Source organism: Centruroides vittatus, unplaced genomic scaffold, assembly GCF_030686945.1.
Source record: "Centruroides vittatus isolate TY-2023 unplaced genomic scaffold, ASM3068694v2 scaffold_3315, whole genome shotgun sequence".
Lineage (NCBI taxonomy): Eukaryota > Metazoa > Arthropoda > Arachnida > Scorpiones > Buthidae > Centruroides > Centruroides vittatus.
In genome coordinates this window covers 1,233,796-1,253,391 of record NW_027122703.1, presented here as the reverse complement: position 1 = coordinate 1,253,391, position 19,596 = coordinate 1,233,796, and the positions used below count along the sequence as shown (strand labels likewise).

The following is a 19,596-nucleotide window of genomic DNA, read 5'->3' as shown; positions in this document are numbered from 1 at the left end:
AAATCGGGTTTAAAATATATAAATTTTTGCAAGGAAAAATGATTAATACTGAAACTTTCGAAAATAAACTGGAATATCTCCAGTATTTTGGCCTGCAAAAATACTTTTAAATTTTTATATTGATTAAAATTTAAATAAAAGATTTCATTTTACTGGTCCTCAGTTTTAATTGTTTTCAATAAAGTTTATAATTCTAATTGTTTTATCATTGTTTCCGAATTAACAATAAATTAGCTTCGCAAAAAATTTAATAAATTTGGATAATTATGGATAGAAAATCAGAATTTGAAACTAACATTGACGAAGACGATTGCTCGAATAGAATCGAGTATCTTCTACCCAATCAGCAGGCTCCAGAGTTTTTGGGAATTGCCGTAATTAACAAAAAATGTAAGGAAATCAAATTATCTGATTACAGAGGAAAATATCTGGTTTTTATTTTCTATCCTTTGGACTCTTCGTGCGTTTGTTCAACAGAATTAATAGCCTTCAGCGAAAGAATACGCGAATTCAAGCAAATCAATTGCGAAGTATTGGCCTGTTCTGTCATCGAGCCTGCCATTTCAACCCGCCTTTCTCCTTTTCAGTGTTTACTGAAAAGGAGAAAGGCGGGTTGGAAAGAATATGTTTTCCGCTGTTGGCCGATAAAAGTTTTGAGATCTCTAGAGCCTTTAAGGTGTTAAATGAGGACGGAGGAGGTCGCATCGAGAAATCTGTTCATTATCGATAATAAAGGCAGAGTGAAACATTCCGCCATCAATGACACTGCTATCGGAACATCGGCAGACGAAACATTGAGACTGGTCCAGGCATTTCAACATAAAGATAAACATGGAGAGTTGTGTCCCGTCGATTGGAAACCGGGAGATGAGGGCGTAAAACCCAATTCTCAACAATAGAAAATGTAAATTTTAGAAATGACCACTTTACTATAATTTTTGGTTTTGAGAAAATAATTTAAAATTGATTTATAAGAAGTTACACATAATCATAAGAAGTTACACATAATCATAAGAAGTTACACATGCAACCATTTTCATATTATTATATAAACATATAACAAAATTTGTTATGTGAACGTGCTCATATTGATGTTATTTCATTCGAAACGATACGACTTTTCTGTATAGACTGAGGGATTGTCGGGATGGTTAAAGGGTCAACGTAGCGCTCCGAGATCAGGAATCGAATTCGCGCGAGCAACTCTCCAAAAATTTTTTATGGACGATCATTAAATTGTTATGTCCCATCTCTCACCGCACCACCTCCATTATGAACTTGACTGAACTCACAATGGATATGGAAAAAGACACTCTTATTGCCCAAAGAATTAAAAACTAAATAAACATAAAGTTAAAGAATATAGATTTCCATGAAATATGGACACTTCGATCTCCTTGACACTTCGCGATAAACATGACCCGGAATTACTCACGTATAGCCCGATGTAATCCGGTAATCGAAAAAAAAACGGGCTTGTGTATATATCAGGCATGGGCAAGTGCGGCTCTTTTTGAGTTACGTGCGGCTCTTGCTGGAAGTGTTAATTTCTGTTTTTATTAATATTTTTACAATTTTATTTTTATAATTTTGTGAAAATATTGAATTTTTTAATAAACATATTTATTTTATATTATATAATAAAATCGCACACCTTACCATACTATCCGCCACGGCAGTACAGAACTGCGACTCCCATGCATTTTGCAAAACCTACATTGCGGCTCCCACTGAACTCTTGCTTGCCCACCCCCGTTATATATAAACAAAATCAGAATAAAACACAACGTATTTCGAGTGACATTGAGTTTTACACAATAGAAATTTAATGAATTTTACAGTTCAATGAATTACGAAAGCGATGTAAGTCCATTTATGGCCCAGAAAGAATATATTAGTTTAATTAAATTCACACAGAAGTCATTATGCAATCAACTTAATATTTCTAAAGTCATAGAAACATCGTCAAACTTAGTTCACTTTATTTTTATATTTTTGAATCAACGGACTTACACCACTTTCAAAATAAATGGTCCGTATACAAATTGTAATTTTTAAAAAATAAAGTAACATTTTTCAAACACATACTGTGTATACCTTACTCGTGAATTCATACATCTTTAACTTATATATGTTACAGTAAAAACCCGTTTTTAGTGAAAACGCGTTTTAACTAGTTGAAACTAGTTTTTACTGGATGTCATTGTTATAACCCGTTTTGTCTAGTTAAAACTAGAATTTACTGCTGTACATGTTTTGATTTTAGATAAAACTAGTTTTTAACTTTTAACATTAGTTAAAACTAATTTTAGCTACATAAATATGTTTGGGGGAAATAAATAAAGTGATGATTGGGATTAAAACATTTGTATTATTTAATACGATATTTATTGAAAATATTGGTCACACATCTGTGTTATTAACATTAATTAACCCTTTGTCCCCGAAGGCACCGATCGATCGGTACCCTGGCTTTTTAAGCAAAACTTCGAGGGTACCGATTCATCGTTACTTTGGTAAATATCGATTTTTGTAAAATTTATTAACAACAGATATAATCTCGTTCGATACGAAGTGAATAAAGTATAATAATTCATTATATTAGTTGATAGCAGTATAAAATTTTGATTTCAAACAAATGTTTGATATAATGCGCGATAATTTCACAACGAATAAACATACATGCATAAGTGTTATATCGAATTGTACAAAACAATATTCTACGTCTTTCTGGCTCAGTGCCAGCAAACAACTATGTAACTAGACAATGTTAATTTTCACAAAATGTTACAAATTATCAAGTTTGTGTGTCAGTTCTGATATATATTATTTTTTTTCTTATAAATTTTTCTAATAAAATGCATTGAAAAATATCGTATTTAAAACTAAAGATATTAATAAATGTAAGTGATTTTTTTCATATAGATATAATGATAATTTGATTTTTGGTGAACTTTTAAAATAATATCGCCTGACTGACCTATATTGCCTTAGGAGGGATCGCAAAATAAACGTAAACAAGATGTCGGGGAAAAGGGTTAAAGCGATACGAAATTCATCATACACTATAGGAACGTGTTAGCTGAATGACCTTGGTCGAAACAGTTTTTACTAAGCCATTTTGTTAAAACCCGTTTTGTCTAGTTAAAACTAGTTTTAACTCAAATTCATTTTTGACTAGCAGTAAATTCTAGTTTTAACAATGACATCCAGTAAAAACTAGTTTCAACTAGTTATGCATTATTGTGAAACACCCGTAAGTAATTCGAGCAGTGTTATATTAAAGTAATTTTAATTAACGTAAGCGGGAAGAAGACAGATCGTTTTTCCGTTGACGAGTGGAAAACCAGTTTGGAATACGGGTCGACGACATTATAAATGTATAAATAGAGGTGCTATTGCGTCCAGCATCGGTGGTTCAGTGGTAGAATGCTCGCCTGCCACGCGGGCGGCCCGGGTTCGATTCCCGGCCGATGCATTTTTATTTTGCACAAGCAGAAGGGTCGAGAGATTGTCGGGAGGAACCCTGTACATAGTTAATCCTGCCTTTTTAATTATCTTAATGTTAATGGATTAATAATTTATTTATTTAAAGCAGTGATTCTCAAACTTTTTCGATCCACTGCCCCCTTTGTTCCATAAAGTTATACCCAACGCTTCCTAAAGCCCTGGTCACACTAGCGATTTCCAGCCGCGCAGGCGACTGCAACCGCAACAAGCGCGAGTCGCGCGGCGTTTCTCTCGTGGTCACACATTGTTCGTTGACGTTGCAACTCGGAACACGTGACCCTATAATAAACCAATAAAATTACGGTAGCTTGTTTTTGTCTACTTTCGTGAGTTTACCGACATTTTACGTTCTACTTCAGAGTATTTACGGAATTTTAGCCACTTTTCTTATTAAAATAGCAAGCAGTTCCTTTTCTGGAATGAATAAAAGAAAAAAGGCGATAATTTTGTTAGAACTGGCGAGAATATTGTTTAAAACAAAATCAGTTTTTCTGAAAAACTATATATATAAAAACAATGATTTTTACTATACAAGATGGTTTTAAAATAAGAAACGAAATAATTTAATAATGCCGGACACGTGTTATTTTGATTTACAGCTTTCAAAATATATTATTTGTTCTCGGGGAGTCAAAAAATGCGAACTCTTAGAAATAGACCTTTAACATTTATTTCAAAGTGCAAAAGGAATTATAATGCCAAGTGAGGAAACAGAAAATCCCTCCTTTCTAGCAATATGCAATTTTTTTGGCTTATGCTGGGAAAAATTACCTTGGTTGGAACTGAAAAAAATTTTTTAAGACATTATACAATCAAACAATGGTAAAAGGTCGACTTTGTAAAATGGTAAGGTTTATGATGGTTTTGACGAACAGTAATGCAGGAGAGGCTATGCAATGCTGTATGGTAAAAAGAAAAAATATTCAGTATGGTGAGAAAAAGACAATGTACCTTAACAAAAGAAGTATTAACATAGCAAAACGTCGTACAAAGGCAATCATCGTGCAATATCAATATTCGTGACACATCAAGATGGAACACATCATAAATCTCGGTATAGATCAGGGGTGTCCAACGTTTTTGTTTCTCTGGGCCACATTAGAAGAAGTCGTGGAGTATACTTGTGGCCCAATCCTTAAATATACTTGTATATTTAAGGATTAACATGTCTAGATTATAGTAATAAGTATTAAAACTTTATCACGAAAAAGGATATTTTAGAAAATTACTTCTACAGACACTTTCAATTTTTACTTAGAAATACTGTAGATAAATTCATTTATTTTAAAGGAGACAAACAAAAATTTATTTGAAAAAAACAAATATTTGTTTTATTTGGGTCTCTAATTAATAAAAAACGACGAAAACACCATTTTAAAGTGCATTTTTATTCAACTAATATATTTATAAATATGTAACCCAGGAAGTATCCAATGCGCCAAATGATATTTTTTTTACGCCAAACTAAAAAAAAGATAGCCAAATTTTGCAACGCTGGAAGGAATACTAAATAAAGCTGGAGTTGGAACTCAAAAGATTATAGGCCCAAATGCGGGGAAAGGAGAGAAAAAACAAAAGATGAAATGAAAAAGGTTGGAAAATTAAGGGTCAATATTTGCATAACGGAAGATCTATTTAACCTTTCTCACTACTTTTTATCTTTTGGCCTTTCTCTCCTTTCACCGAATTGGGTCTATAATCCTTTGAGTTACGACTCTAGCTTTATTTAGTATTCTTTCCTCATTCGCACATTTCCAAGTATTTGAAAACATTTCCTTTCCACTCAAATATAAAATATTTATAAAGGGTTACGGCTTTGCGAAACTTCTTTTTTGAGTTTATGCCGTTAAAATGAATAAATAAAAATAAAATTTAAAAAATTTGTCGGTTTTGTTTACGCATTTATTGAGCCGCGGGTTGGGCACCCCTGGTATATATTTACGGTATATACAGTAAAATATACCGGAAAATACCTAAACGTAAATCTAAATACGTTATGATGTTTTCTGTCTTTAAGCAGCGACGTCACATATTCAATTGCTATAATGAATTTTTCTCGTCATTTGCGGAAACGAATTGAATTTCGGGAACTTTTCTATAAAATTAGATGTAACAGGACCATAAAAGAGTATGTAAATAAACCCAAAATGAATGATAATTTTATGGAGAACACGAAATTCTACTACAAATTTCCAAACAAACTCGTTTATAAATAGTACAACACCGCAACAAACAAAAGTTACATTTTGTTTATAAGATTCAAAGTTTCTGATCAGAGAAAATGTAATTTTGAATAATTAAATCAATTTTTTGCCATTACACGAACGAAAACATTTTCTAATTACCAATATAATAAATAATGTGAATAACCTATATCGTATCTCCGTTTTTAACGAAAACTACAGTGATTTGCCTAATATGAAAAAAAAAGATACGGGCTTAACACGGATAAACACTAAATCCAAAATCTCCATTATTGTAACTCTTTAATCAATCCTATCTTAACGCTAACATGTCCATAATTAAATGTGTATAATTCCCATCAATCCCTTTTCGTCCCGAGTTCTCGGGAATCTCGAAGGCATCCCATATTAATAATTTATGTACAGGCTTAACTATATATATTTTGACTATTTTTTCTTTCTTTTCACGAAAGCTTCCAAAAATGTTTAAAAATGAACACAAACTGTCTAATCGATTTAAAGTCTAAAATCGTGAAATATAAATATTAACCCCGGAAATCCCGCAAATTTCTTAAAAGTTCACTTTATTCTTATTTTGTGTTAAGGTTGAAAACATTTTGCAAATAGAAAGTACAATTAAATCATATACTGTCAGAATACATTTGTATTCATTAATTTTAAACCTACTTATTAGTTTTTTTTTTCATTTTTCCGCTTGTTTGTGGCAGGACTCTGAAAATTCTTTATTTGTCGGAAACTGTAATAATTGCGCTTACGCTGTCTTAATTTTTAACCATGCCCGGTAGCTTTTATAACAGCGTAACGCCAAGTTGTGCAAATTGGGCCAGGATACAAACGAGTACGGAGTCTGCGAGTATGAAGTTTTCCTCATAAACCGGATTATTAAAGACAAACGGACTGCCGAATTATCGGGCTATAAGCTCGATGTTTCTATTCAAGCAGCCGAGGTAGACAGATCGAGAATACTAGAGAGCAGTAACACAATCTGAAAAAACACAACATCCGTCTTCTCTTAAATGCATTAAAAACGATTCCACCCACATCGATTGAATCGGCAAGGGAATTCTTGGTAGCAAGATTTTTCATTAGAACTACATCGTGTGATTGGAGAATTGACCATCTTTGCTTTTTAAAATCTTATAAAAATTTACAATAATATTTCGTATTATGTTTTATTTAAAAAACGAAAATTACAGTAGAGCGTCGATAAGTGGAACCAATTGGGGACTGGGGTCCTTCCAGTTAATGATTTGTTCCAGTTTCCGACTTTGTACGAAAAAATACATTAACCTGTCCGATGTTCAAATTTTTCTCCGTTGCGTATCGCTTCCTGTTGAATTTTTCTCCGTTGCGTGTCGCTTCGTGTTGAATTTTCGTCGATTTTAAGCCTAACGAAAATTTTTATAATAATCATCGAGGCTATCGTATCGTTAAAAATTATTTCTGCATTTTGTACAAACAAAATAAATATATTAAAGAATATAAAAAACATGAAAATTATACTTTAGAAGTAAATTTAGTATCAAAAACATTCGATTCAGCACGACACAGTCCGACTGAAAATCGTTCCACTTTCCGGCCATTCCACTTACCGACGTTCCACTTATCGACGCTCTACTGTACCTTTTAAGTTAGAAGTTTGATCTAAGTTCAATTTTTTTTTCAAATTTTCAACTCAATTCAAAGCATTTTGTTGTATGCAGTTTCTAGCAAACTTTTTTCCATATGTGAAAATGTATACGTAATTCATAGGAAATTTTTAATGTATATCTTACACGGCATTATTAATATGATTTTGGAGGTTGCGGAACGTTTTAAATTACTTTAAAAAATTAAAAATAATCATATCACTTGATTTCGTGATATTTTGTATATCTTGAAAATAATGAATCGTATCCCGGGACAAGCAAAATACCGAGAAATGAGAAACAAACTCGATTCTATGACAAAAAATAGAAAGTAAAATTTACCGAGTGTGATCTAAAAGAATTAAGTTTACTTCAGCACTTTCACTTTTCAGGATCTATTGTATATAAGAGTGAAAGTATGCCGAATGGTCAAAATATGACCCGCCAAATTTTTTTTTTTATATTTTTCGTGTCATGGAACCTTGTAACGTCGCTACATGCAAAAAATTCGTGTATGTGTGAGTAGGAGAGAACGATTTTGTTCATTCACTTTAAAGCATAAAAGGTCCTGTTCAAAATTTGTGAAATTTGGCAGAGAGGTCTGTGTATTAGGTGAATTAATGCTGTTAAATTTTAGTGGTTAAAGGTCGACGGGTGGGCAGATATAGTGGTGTTGTTCGTCGTATCTCGAATGGGCTCCGGCTTAATAAAGGTTTTACTAATTATTAGCATTTATTTTATTTTATTTTTTGTCAAACTTCGAAACAGCTTTCTCCCATTTTATAATAATGAAAAGTACTAAAAGATTTTTAAAAACAAATATATTTTATTACGCATACGTAGAATATTATTACAATGAAAGGGTTGTCACACACGGGAAACAATTAATGTTTTATGTATCTTTTAAAATGCACTTCGACAACGGTGTTTATAGACCTGGTCAGTTAAGTGAGCATCTGTCAAATATAAGGAAAAAAAATTGTCCTAAAGAATTTATTACAAGAGTCGGGCTACCGGTGGCCGAGCGGTTCCGTTCCCCGAAAACACCGGGAGTTGGGTCGTGGATTCGCCAAGACGAGCTGGTCACGCGGAGTTTTCCGGGTTTTTCCCACCTCTGTAAAGCCCGAATAGGGGCCAGTTACCCTTAAAAAGATTTCCCGGAAGGCATCCCCCTAGGCAGATCGCCAAGTGTCGCGTTGCCGCAACTGAACAACCGAAGAAACATATTACAAAACGATAAAATGATAAAACTATTAACAATCAAATATTTAAAAAACCGTGTCGACAACTTTACAATTGCGCAGTAAACATCTCGACGATATATTACGTCACACGGGGGGTTATATAAAAGGGGTGTTGTTGTCAAAGAGCTTTGTGGATATTTTACTTCTCGTACTTCACCAAACCCTAACTACTTCTTTCAAAGGATCATACATGTTGACCTTCCCCATTTCGAGTAGTGTATTGAACTTTAATACTTGCACGAACGTGCAGAATATACCTCAGTATCACCATTTTAGTCGCTCCATGCGCAAGTTTTTCAGCTTATAGATTATTACCGTTTCAAATTCGATTATACCGTAGTAACCCCACGAACTGCACTGACCACACGTACTCGGTCGTTCGATTGGTTCTCTATAATAAAGAGATTAATGGCTTATTGTTAAATGGTAAAAGTTTTAAATGTAGTTAATGCAACTCGTTGCTGGATTTTTATAAAGTTCATTGGTTTCATGTGTAACAATATTTAAACTGAAGAAAGAGCTAAAGTTCGTAATAATTGTAGTATTTAAATTATAGCGTTTTTGCGATAACCAAAGCTTAATAAGTGTTTTAGATGTTTGCTTGCTAATGTAATAAGTCCTGACGTATTGTTTACGACTCTTTTGTTGTTGTAAAAACAAATATGTTAAATAATATTAGAATTATACGCTCCGGCTGAATTAACGGATTGCCAAAGAATTGTTGTATTGTGAGAAAGACATATACTATTTTCTATATTTTCGCCAATTGTAACTTCGTGCCCTACCCCGAGTCGAAAAAGATTTCCGGAAAATACATTCCAGGAAACTACGTGCCATTCCAGAAATTTCTCATTTTAATGGCGGGTCGAAGGCAACCGTATCCCACCTGTGACCAGTGAGATAAGTGGATTTAGCCGCAAGGGGCTTGCGAATAGAACAATAGAATGCATTTTAAAACAAATAAAAATATTCTTGATTCGTGGGTGTCTGTAAAAGGAGCAATTTACTTTCACCTCATAAATACAGATCAATATCTAGGAACAGAAACTCCTCGGATACTTTAATAACATATTTTTTTGAATTCATAATACATTCTATGTAATGTATACAGAATATCTCTGTGATATTTTAAGGCTTTTAAGTGTAATAATAATTTCAATCACATTAATTACGTTAAATTTGGAGAATAAAACTCGTTTTCGTCAAAATTTCATTCGATATTCATTAGTTAATTTCTAACTTTCCTCTGTATAGAGCTTGATTCAAAGCTGAAGATATTCGCGTATACCGCCTCACCCTACGAAGGTTATAGATCAATTAAGGCCTCGTGCTTTTAAGCATATTATTATTTAATGGAAAAGAAAAGGCCATTTACTTATGGCTAGGCTTAAAGACAATGCTACTTGTGCGTATTTTCACGCTCCAGGTGTTTTGCTTAGTTGGGGGTCTTAGTTCGTTTAACTAATTAACGTATGCGAGACACACTTTTGCACACGGCACCGAAAGGCTTTGTTCGAGCCCCTACAATAACTGTTTGACACCAGGTGACATTGTCTGTCTTTCGAGAGAGTGACGTTGGTCAGTTGGGAGCGAGAATCTACGGAGTTCACTTCGATAGTTGTCTGTGATTGAAGAAGTTCTTTAAAATATCTTTTAATCTGTTATTTGGAAGCTAAATATGGATGGAAAGATGGCAGGTTGCGGTCTACGGACAGAAGATCGAGAGAAAAGTCTATCGCAAAAGGTAAGCGGTTAAACCAAACATAGATGCTTCCTGTATGATGTGTACTTTAAAAAAGTCCAACTTAGAGTCAAATCGAACAAAATCCTTCCTTAATTTTAATAATGAAGAGATGAGAGTTTAAATACTTTTTAATTATATTTTACAGATTGAAAGTATAAAGATCGAATCTGCAAATGACTTGGCACCCGCGGTGAAGATTGCAGCAAACGTTTTTCCTGAAAATTCTATTGTTAATGGCGAACCCGACGAAGCTGGTACGATGAATTTTGTTGTTATCGCTTAAAAATTAGCAACGAAGTGATTTAAATCCATTAAATTTCTTTGTTTTTTCTAAATTCTAGCAATTTTTCACATATTAATGCTAAAGCGATTAACCGTATTACACGAATATTATTCTATTGAAGAAATTGAATATTTTTCTTACGTTTTTAGAAATTTCCCTTGCCGAAACATCGTTAATGAGAAAATTTTTACATACGAAACTTGTTCGTACCTCTCAAAACTTGGAAGTCGAGAGAAAGAACCCAAATTCTCCTTTATTTTCCGTCAAATCTTTCGAAGAATTAAACTTGTAAGTGTAATTTTCAACACTTTAAAATAAATATTATGTATCGGGCATATATTTAAGTGAAAAGTGTTATTCCTTATAGTATTAATTGACGTGGCTATAAATTTATGTTCAAAACGGTATAATTTTAGATGAGTTTTTCAATTCTTTATTGGATATTTCTGTAAATACGCGAAGGAAATGACTTTAAAGCGTAAACGGAATGCAGTAAACAATTAGAAATTTTGACTGTAAATTGTACATAATATCTCATCAATTGTTACTTTTACAATTATTTTGTTATATTTTAGTAACGTGATAATACAAATTACACATTTCTATTCGCATGTGCAGGCGTCCAGAACTTCTGAGAGGTGTTTACGAAATGGGATTCAATGCGCCATCTAAAATACAAGAAACAACAGTTCCGACGTTACTGGCGGATCCGTAAGTACATTTACTTTTCTACTTTATTTATAAATGTGCAGTTTGTAATTATAAAGTACGTAATTTCGATAATTTTTGTCATAAAACAGACCTCAAAATCTGATTGCTCAGTCTCAGAGTGGTACTGGAAAAACTGCCGCTTTTTTGCTGGCCGGTTTGAACAGAGTGGATCCACATAAGAGATTTCCACAGGTAATTTATGTTAATTTTATTTAATATAAGAAACTTGTCAAAGAATTAAATTTGGAAAGCAAATAGAAACTTTTAGAATTTGTAAATTGAATTCATTTTATTTCGAATTCAGTTATTAATTCTGTCGCCAACCTACGAGTTAGCAGAACAGACCGGATGTGTTGCAAAGCAAATGACAAAGTTCTGTCCGAAAATTGGAATTCGTCTTGGAGTAAAAGGACAAACACGTAAGTCTTGTTTTAAAATATTATCGTCTTTCTGTCCGAGTAACGATCCATCCGACAGCCTCTTACTCACCAATATTCCTGCTTCACTGATGAGTATTGGGCAACGAGGAGGGCCACTGGAACCTTTACATTTACGAAAGTAATCGTGAAATAATCGCTTATTTTTTGCCTTTAGTGGGCAGAGGTGAAAAGATATCGGAGCAAGTTATTATTGGAACCCCCGGCAAAATGTTAGATTGGAGCAGGAGATTCAAATTGTTCGACCCGAAGAAAATTAAGGTGTTTGTACTGGATGAAGCCGATATCATGATCGCCACCCACGGCTATCACGATCAATCGATCCGAATTCACAAGTAAGTTAGCCTTTTTTTAATGAAATCCCCTGTAAAATTAAAAAGAGAGTCTTCGCCTCTTACCTAGGACATTAGCGAGACATTAAGTTATTTTTAGCTTTTTAAATACGGCCTGCGAGTGGTCGATGAAAGAATTAATGGCTTGTGTCTTTAACAGTCAACTTTCACCCGAGTGCCAGGTGATGATGTTTTCTGCCACTTACACCGAAGAAATCGTGGCTTTTGCCAAATTGATTGTGCCTAATGCAGTTGTTTTACGGCTGAAGAAAGAAGACGAGAGCCTGAACAACATCAAACAGTATTACGTGCTTTGCCGAAATATCGAGGAGAAATTTAATGCGTTAGCGAATATTTACGGAGTTTTATCCATTGGCCAGGCAATTATATTTTGCCAGGTAAGTTTTGTTTATTCGTGTATATTGTAAACTAGTAATCGCGAATTAATTAATTATGGAAAATTAGACGAAAATTAAACTTGTATTTAAAATGTTTTTGTAAGGAATTGTTAATACGCCATTGAATATCATTTATATTTAAGGCAAAAGTTTGCGTAACGAGCAGAGAAATGAGAAAATACTCATTAGATATTTCATTTCCTATAATAAAAAGTTGAAATATTTTAAATTAATATTGCAGACGAGACGAGCCGCTGCTTGGCTGTCCGAAAAGATGAGAAAAGAGGGACACGCAGTTGGCCTTTTATCCGGCGATTTGTCCATCGAGCAACGAATTGCTGTCATCGAGATGTTTAGAGATGCAAAAGTGAAGGTCCTCATTACGACCAACGTTTGTGCGAGAGGTATGCGAGTTCTTATTATTGTTAAATTAATGGAAATTGCATTCACTTGGACATAATATTAATAAGATGCAATTTTTTTCCATAGGTATCGATATCGAACAAGTTACTTTAGTGGTAAACTTTGATTTGCCCGTCGATCAGCATGGTCACGTGGATTGCCAGACCTACCTTCATCGAATTGGGCGTACAGGCAGGTTCGGAAAACCTGGAATTGCCATAAACATGATAGATGGAAAAAGAACAATGGACATGTTAGAAAAAATTGAAGATTACTTCAGTAAGTTTTCGTGTTTTCTTTAACACGTAAATGTGTGCAGAAAAACAAATGTTTTAATTGTTATACTGCACACTCAAAAATATTTTTTATTTCTCGACTTTTGTTAAATTAATTTAAACAAATACTATAGTAAATTTTTGTATTTTTGTTTAGTAGTTAGACGATTTTTAAGTTTGAACACGAACGAAAATTTTAAACGTTGCGAATTTTCTGTTTCAGAGCGCAAGATCACCCTATTGGATGCCGAAGACGTGGACCAAATCGAAAAACTCGAACAGGATTGAGTCCTCGGGTACGACTTGAGCCGTAAAATTTTGCATATTTTGTCAACTTTGTAAAAGGAATATCGTTTAAAAACAATAGAAATTTCCACGTATGGAATAGAGCCGTGTAAAATAGACACGAAGGATGATCCCGAAGCTTTTTATATTAAGTGCATTTTTGTAAATTTCGAGCAACCTCGAGTTGGCATTTTATACACATAAGCACATTTTACGGATTCTTCTGAAATCATATTTCCATGTTTGATGTGACGAAAGCGTGCAGAGTTTTAATTTGTATGTGATTACCAGTAAACAGATAATCTAAAATAATCAACGTTATTGTTCTAATACACTTTCCGGTGAGAAGGTCGCCTTACAGATGCTGTATAGTGTTTTTTACTGGCAAAAAAACTGATGTTTAGTTGTAAATAAAATTATTGACTTTGATGACAAATGTGGCTTAAGTTTTCTTAATTTTTTTCAATATTTATTTAGTGCAAAACAGAATAAGGCGCAACTTTCGAACACCTGCATCTAAATCAGTAATTGTGGATCTTTAAATTTCTAAATACTTTTCAACCTAATAACAGTTATTTCCATAACAACACTTAACCTATTACGCAATTTAAGTGCAATTTCTAATTTATATCGCTTGTTCCGGTAACTTAATTTGTTTTTTTAATTTACTAATTTCAAAACGAAAATACCTTGACGTGAATCTAAATATACGTTATGATGTTTTCTGTCTTTAAGCAGCGACGTCACGTATGCATTTGCTAGTAAACGAGGTTGTCCGTTAAAACGCGTTTTCACTAAAAACGGGCTTTTACTGTAACATACATATAGATTTTAGATGGATTTCAATATAATTGTGTTAATTATAACCCTGCTATGTATTAATGATAACTTTTAATGTATAATTAATGAATTAAATTATTGCAGACAATTTGTAAATTCGTTCTAGCAACAACATTCTCCATTGCGACTTTTTACTTATCCTGTTTTAAATTTACATAAATTCATAAACATTCACTTTTTCTAAACATATTTCTTGTCATTGTCTTAACGGTAACCGCAAAGAGTTAATTATTTTACAGAGAAATCTTCGTTTTTTCATCTTGAAACACGTTGTTTTGCACGTGGAACGAACAAGGGAGGGTTTTCTCGTGCGAGTCTTTACATTTTAAAGAAAGTCGACAGCCCGATCAATTAATGATAGGGCTACCAATTGAGAAGTCAGTGGCGCCGAGATCGCCAGTATATTAATAATTATTAATCTATATTAGAGACTGAAGGATTACAATGTAAGTATATGATGTGCAGTTCAAAGGACGATATTAAAGCAAATAAGCACAAGTAGCAGTGCGTATAACACTTAACATTAACTTGTTTCACTGTGGCGGCCCAGGATTCAATCTTGGGGATCCCAGTTAAACGTGTAAAAAACTTTTTAATGAGAGAATTCAATAAAATTCTTACCTTACGTGACCGTTAATTCATTAGTGTTAGCAGTATAGAAATAGAAGACACGACACAATAAAAAAGAAATATTAATAAAAGATTTTTGAAATTTTTTTTAGTGTTTCTTTTCTTTTTCTTTGAAGGTGCCAGAGCCTCTTGCCCTCTCTCGACGTGTTTGACTTATTGTGAGAATAAGAATCAGTAAAATTACAATATATCGTTGGAAAAAGGTGTGTTTCAGGATATTGATGCCCATTCACTGTGACCTCGACAGTGTAGACAAGCGCTATTGGGTCTGTTATGAAGTTCTTGCAGTTCTCGCTTAGTTTGCACCATCCACTGGCCATAAAATATAGGGAGTTATGTTCTGCCTCAGGGTTCCGTTCTGCTCCCCTTTCTCTCATTTTTCCCTTTTTATCACACCCACCATATATTCGTCCAGGACCTTCATTGTGAGCCTGGTTAAACACAACCGGAATTACCTATTAAAACTTTTTAAAGCTGACATTAAATAATGTTAATAATGCTAAAACAATTAATTATATAAATAACATTAATTATGCAATTTTATGTTTACAACAGTATGTTATCGCTGAAATTAAATGTGATTATTTTCGAAGTAGAAATTGTTAAAAATTTATATACAAATCATTATAATTTACATGCTTGCGAGCTTACACGTGTTTACGAGTACCTAAAATTAGTTTCATCATTCTACATTTTAAAATAATTTATTTTTCTTTTTAGTCCTCAAGTATTAGCACATTTAGTATTATTATATTATTATAGCATTAAAAATAATACATATGAAAAATGTATGCTGCTAGAGCCATCTAGTATCTAATTTTTGAAATATTTTAGTTACCCTAATTCGTAATTGTCATCTAACAGAAAGTGCTTAAACAAATTAACTTATCTTGGAATTATTTTTTAATTCTAGAAAAAAATTTATATTGCATAATTACAGTAAGAAATGCCAGTAACTTAAGCTACTATATTACGAGTAAGAAACGATTAACGTTTAAAATATACAGTGGGACCTCTATATTCGATATTCGTCATATTTTGATGGGCATGATTCTAGGCCCTCTTAGTTCATATTATAACAGGGCCTTTTTAACAATTAGTAATTATCCGAATCCGTTATGGGTTTGGCTGGGCCCACAATGGGGAGGCTACTTAATTAATGATGTAAATACGTCTACGTGGAAGTATACGCTAGGAAGATTGTGACGGAAGTCGCGACACAGAAAATTTAACTCCAATTTAACGCTTAATAACATGGAACCTGTCAGTGGTAGAATAATAAATCCTATAAGTAAACTGAAGTACATTTACTAGACTTTCAGAATTTGTAATTTATTTTACTCTTATGAACACAGTTATACAAATATTTTGTCTGTAAAGACTAATTATACGCATTTTGACGCAACAGAGATGTGGAAGTGTTCGCCTTTCCCAAAACATCAGAGATAAGAAATACGTTACAAATCATAAACTTTAAAAATCTGCATTTAGATTATATGTAGGCTACACGATTTGTAAATTACAGGCTTATAGTTTGTCAAATAAACTTTTTCTGCACATAAATGAAGTGAATGACAAACACATCTTACTACAACCAAGCTTGGAACATCATCTCTCAACAATGTAGAAAATGACTGATGTCTTCCAATCGTGACACTAGCATTGTCAACTCCTATTCCAATTAGGTTACGTAGATTTAAGCCATCTTGCAACAACTGATTTCTAAATGAATTATAGATGGAATCTGCATCACAGTTTTCCAATTGAATGAGGCGATAAAAGATTATGATGATGTTTTTCTTCATTCTGGAGAAATATTTCACCATGATGCACGAAATCTTGGTTGTAGAAATGTCAGTCGATTCATCTATTATTACAGAAAACGGACTGTTATCCATGTTCCGAATCGATTCCTCTATGACTGATGGTTCTATAACATTTTTAAACAGCATCGAACATTTAGTGCAATGAAGATTCAATTCTCCAGAAATTTCAGACTTCTAATCAAATTTAGGTAGTAGTTCTGTCCAGTGGTGATACTCGAAATAGTTAACAAAGGGTTCGCTAGCAGAAAATTTTTCCCTGACAATCACCGACTAACGAAATGGAAGTTTTGGCTAGAAATAAATACAATACCTTTTCTTGCGATATATCTAATAATCAGTGGCGTATTTGGAACGTGACGAGTCCTGGGCGAAGACCAGGTAACAATAGTATATTAGTGCTGTCGAGTTTTTTTTTTTTTTTTTTTTTTTTTGGCAGAGAAATTTTTCACCCCGAATAGCACTGCTGATAATAGACAGATGTCATCATCTCTCGAAGTACAATATCCTTTCTAGTTCGCCCGACACGTGTTCCACAGCCATCTTGTATTATCTCGCGCGCATGAGATTGTGGGATCTCTCTTATGACTGGATCTAGTTTCAAGAACTCTCTTGAATCGATCGCGATTAAACCTCGTTTCGGTCGAGATTAAAACGGTCGAGAGAGATCGCACCAAGACATAATCCCCATCCTTGCTCACAATCAGATCAGTGGTTCCCAACCTTTTCTAGGATGCGGAACACTTTTGTGAGCAATTTTTTTTAGCGGAACACTTACTTAAGTTAATATGTAATACATAAGCTTGTCATCAGTTATTTTATTAGAATTAAGCAGTTATAATTCAAAATCTCTACTCATATTATTAACGCCAATTCTAAGACAGGAAAAAATATATCTAAATAACTTTAATGGGAAACTTGTGCCTGATGTTTTTTACATATTTCATTCAGTTTTTATCGTTGCCTTTATCTTATTCGAAACAGTAGTACACTCCATAAATACGAGTCGTACATATATATTTAAGTTTATGAAAATTTTATGATTTTAATTTTTTGATATTCGGCGGCTCGAATACGATTGTACACTTTCCGATTTGCGACTAAATCTGCGGAACACTTGGGAGATGCTTACGGAACACCGTTCCGTAAGCATCTCCCAAGTGTTTCCCAACCGGTGTTCCACGGAACACCGGTTGGGAACCACTGATCTAGATTGAAATGCTCGGTGCGAACGGATATAAGGCTCTAGTTTAGTAGTATTACAGAGTATAATATGTATATTTTAATATATTAAAAAAAAACAAACAAAACTACTGAGAAATGTTCCGTGTGTTTAACAAGGTTCGGAAAACTGAAAATTTTAACAACGGGTTCGGCGGAACCTGTGCGAACCCGCTGATTATCACCAGTTGTTACTTGCATAACTATAAAATTTGTTTTATTACGTACATTTGAATATTTCCTGTAGTTTTAACAATTTAACCGCAACAGGTTTTATTTTCTTCAATATTAATTTCAAAATGGCTGTTTCGGTTGATACTGCACATACAAATTGATAGAAAATAAACTTCATTTTAGAATAATTTACAATGCATCTTTAATAGGGAGAAATCATCAGTTTACACAGAGCTATTGAAAAAAGATTCTAAAATGCCTAAAGGCCTTAATTGCGGCTTCAAAGGGCCTAAAATGCAGGGGAAGATGCAGCACAATTTGGCTTTAATATTCTCGATTATTATGAAATAAGTTATATTTAACATTGTTAAAATCAACAATAACAATAATCGAAATAACATTAAGATGGCGGATGAGAAAGTAAACCGAAGCGGTGCAAAGAGAAGGAGTTTGTATCCGGGCGAATCTGCTCCAGATTTTTGTGCCACTGCGGTAATCCATGGTAGAGTAAAAGAAATCAGCCGTTCGGATTATATAGGAAAATATTTGGTTCTCATCTTCTATCCCATGGATTTCTCTTACGTTTGTCAAACAGAGATAATCGCTTTCAACGAAAGATTACTCGAACTTAAACGCATAAATTGCGAAGTAGTGGCATGTTCCACCGATAGTTATCTATGTCATCGCGCCTGGTTAAACAGCGATAGAGAACACGGAGGAGTGAGACAAGTAGACTTTCCCCTTTTGGCTGACAAAAACTGTCGTATTGCCAGAAAATTTGGGGTGTTAAACGAAGCCGAAGGGATCGTTTATAGAGCTCTATTCGTCATAGACGATATAGAAGAATTCGTCAAATTATTATCAACGACTCGGGCGTAGAGAAAAGCGTGGACGAAACATTGAGATCAGTTGAAGCTTTTCAACGGGCTGATAGAAATGCCGAAGAATGCCCAATGGATTCGGAATTAGTCGAGCCGCAGTCCGAGAGAAACCGTCGATTCTGGTTTTGAATGAAAGATAGAATTGAATTCGGCTGATTGGAAGATTGGAAGATCTTATTAAAAATTCTGTAATAAGTTTTCTTTTTTGGATAATTTGAATAATAATTTCGTTAATCCCGCGACAGGATGGTCTAGGGTCGTTCGCGTGTGGGTGTGAGGGAGGATGACACAGACAATAAGTGTCTCACAAAGAAACCCGTTTATTTAAATATAAAACAACTCACTAGATGCACAGATCGTTACAAAGGTGAATGTTCGAACGTTTTTGTGCCGATGTGTTTCCTATCGTCGCTCGATAGAAGGTCCCGGGGCAGCGACTCGTCGGTTGGCGTCGGCGGACCTTTCGATGGACACCTTGGAACACCTCTTGTCTCCCTTGAAACCTCTCGGAAAAGTCTCTTGTCCTTCCAATTCGGCGATTACTCCTATCTCTCTTTTTCGTATTGTTCATGTT

At 33.9% G+C, this 19,596-nt stretch overlaps 1 protein-coding gene, 1 non-coding gene and 2 pseudogenes across 2 annotated transcripts; all 4 read left to right on the top strand.

The window, feature by feature from the left end:
* The first annotated feature begins 263 nt into the window (after positions 1 to 263).
* LOC136988587 (peroxiredoxin 2-like) lies at positions 264 to 964 on the top strand (annotated as a pseudogene).
* A 2,443-nt stretch (positions 965 to 3,407) lies between these two features.
* Positions 3,408 to 3,478, top strand: TRNAG-GCC (transfer RNA glycine (anticodon GCC)). The gene has a single exon. It is a non-coding gene; the product is annotated as a tRNA-Gly (tRNA).
* A 7,310-nt stretch (positions 3,479 to 10,788) lies between these two features.
* Positions 10,789 to 13,536, top strand: LOC136988604 (ATP-dependent RNA helicase DDX19A-like). The gene is made up of 9 exons (XM_067286506.1): positions 10,789 to 10,901; positions 11,232 to 11,324; positions 11,414 to 11,516; positions 11,629 to 11,743; positions 11,919 to 12,096; positions 12,254 to 12,491; positions 12,733 to 12,895; positions 12,981 to 13,172; positions 13,392 to 13,536. The coding sequence occupies exons 1-9, from the start codon at positions 10,789 to 10,791 to the stop codon at positions 13,454 to 13,456; spliced, it is 1,260 nt and encodes a 419-aa protein (XP_067142607.1). The 3' UTR covers positions 13,457 to 13,536.
* Positions 13,537 to 18,546: 5,010 nt separating this feature from the next.
* Positions 18,547 to 19,151, top strand: LOC136988513 (peroxiredoxin 2-like; annotated as a pseudogene).
* The last annotated feature ends 445 nt before the right edge of the window (positions 19,152 to 19,596 follow it).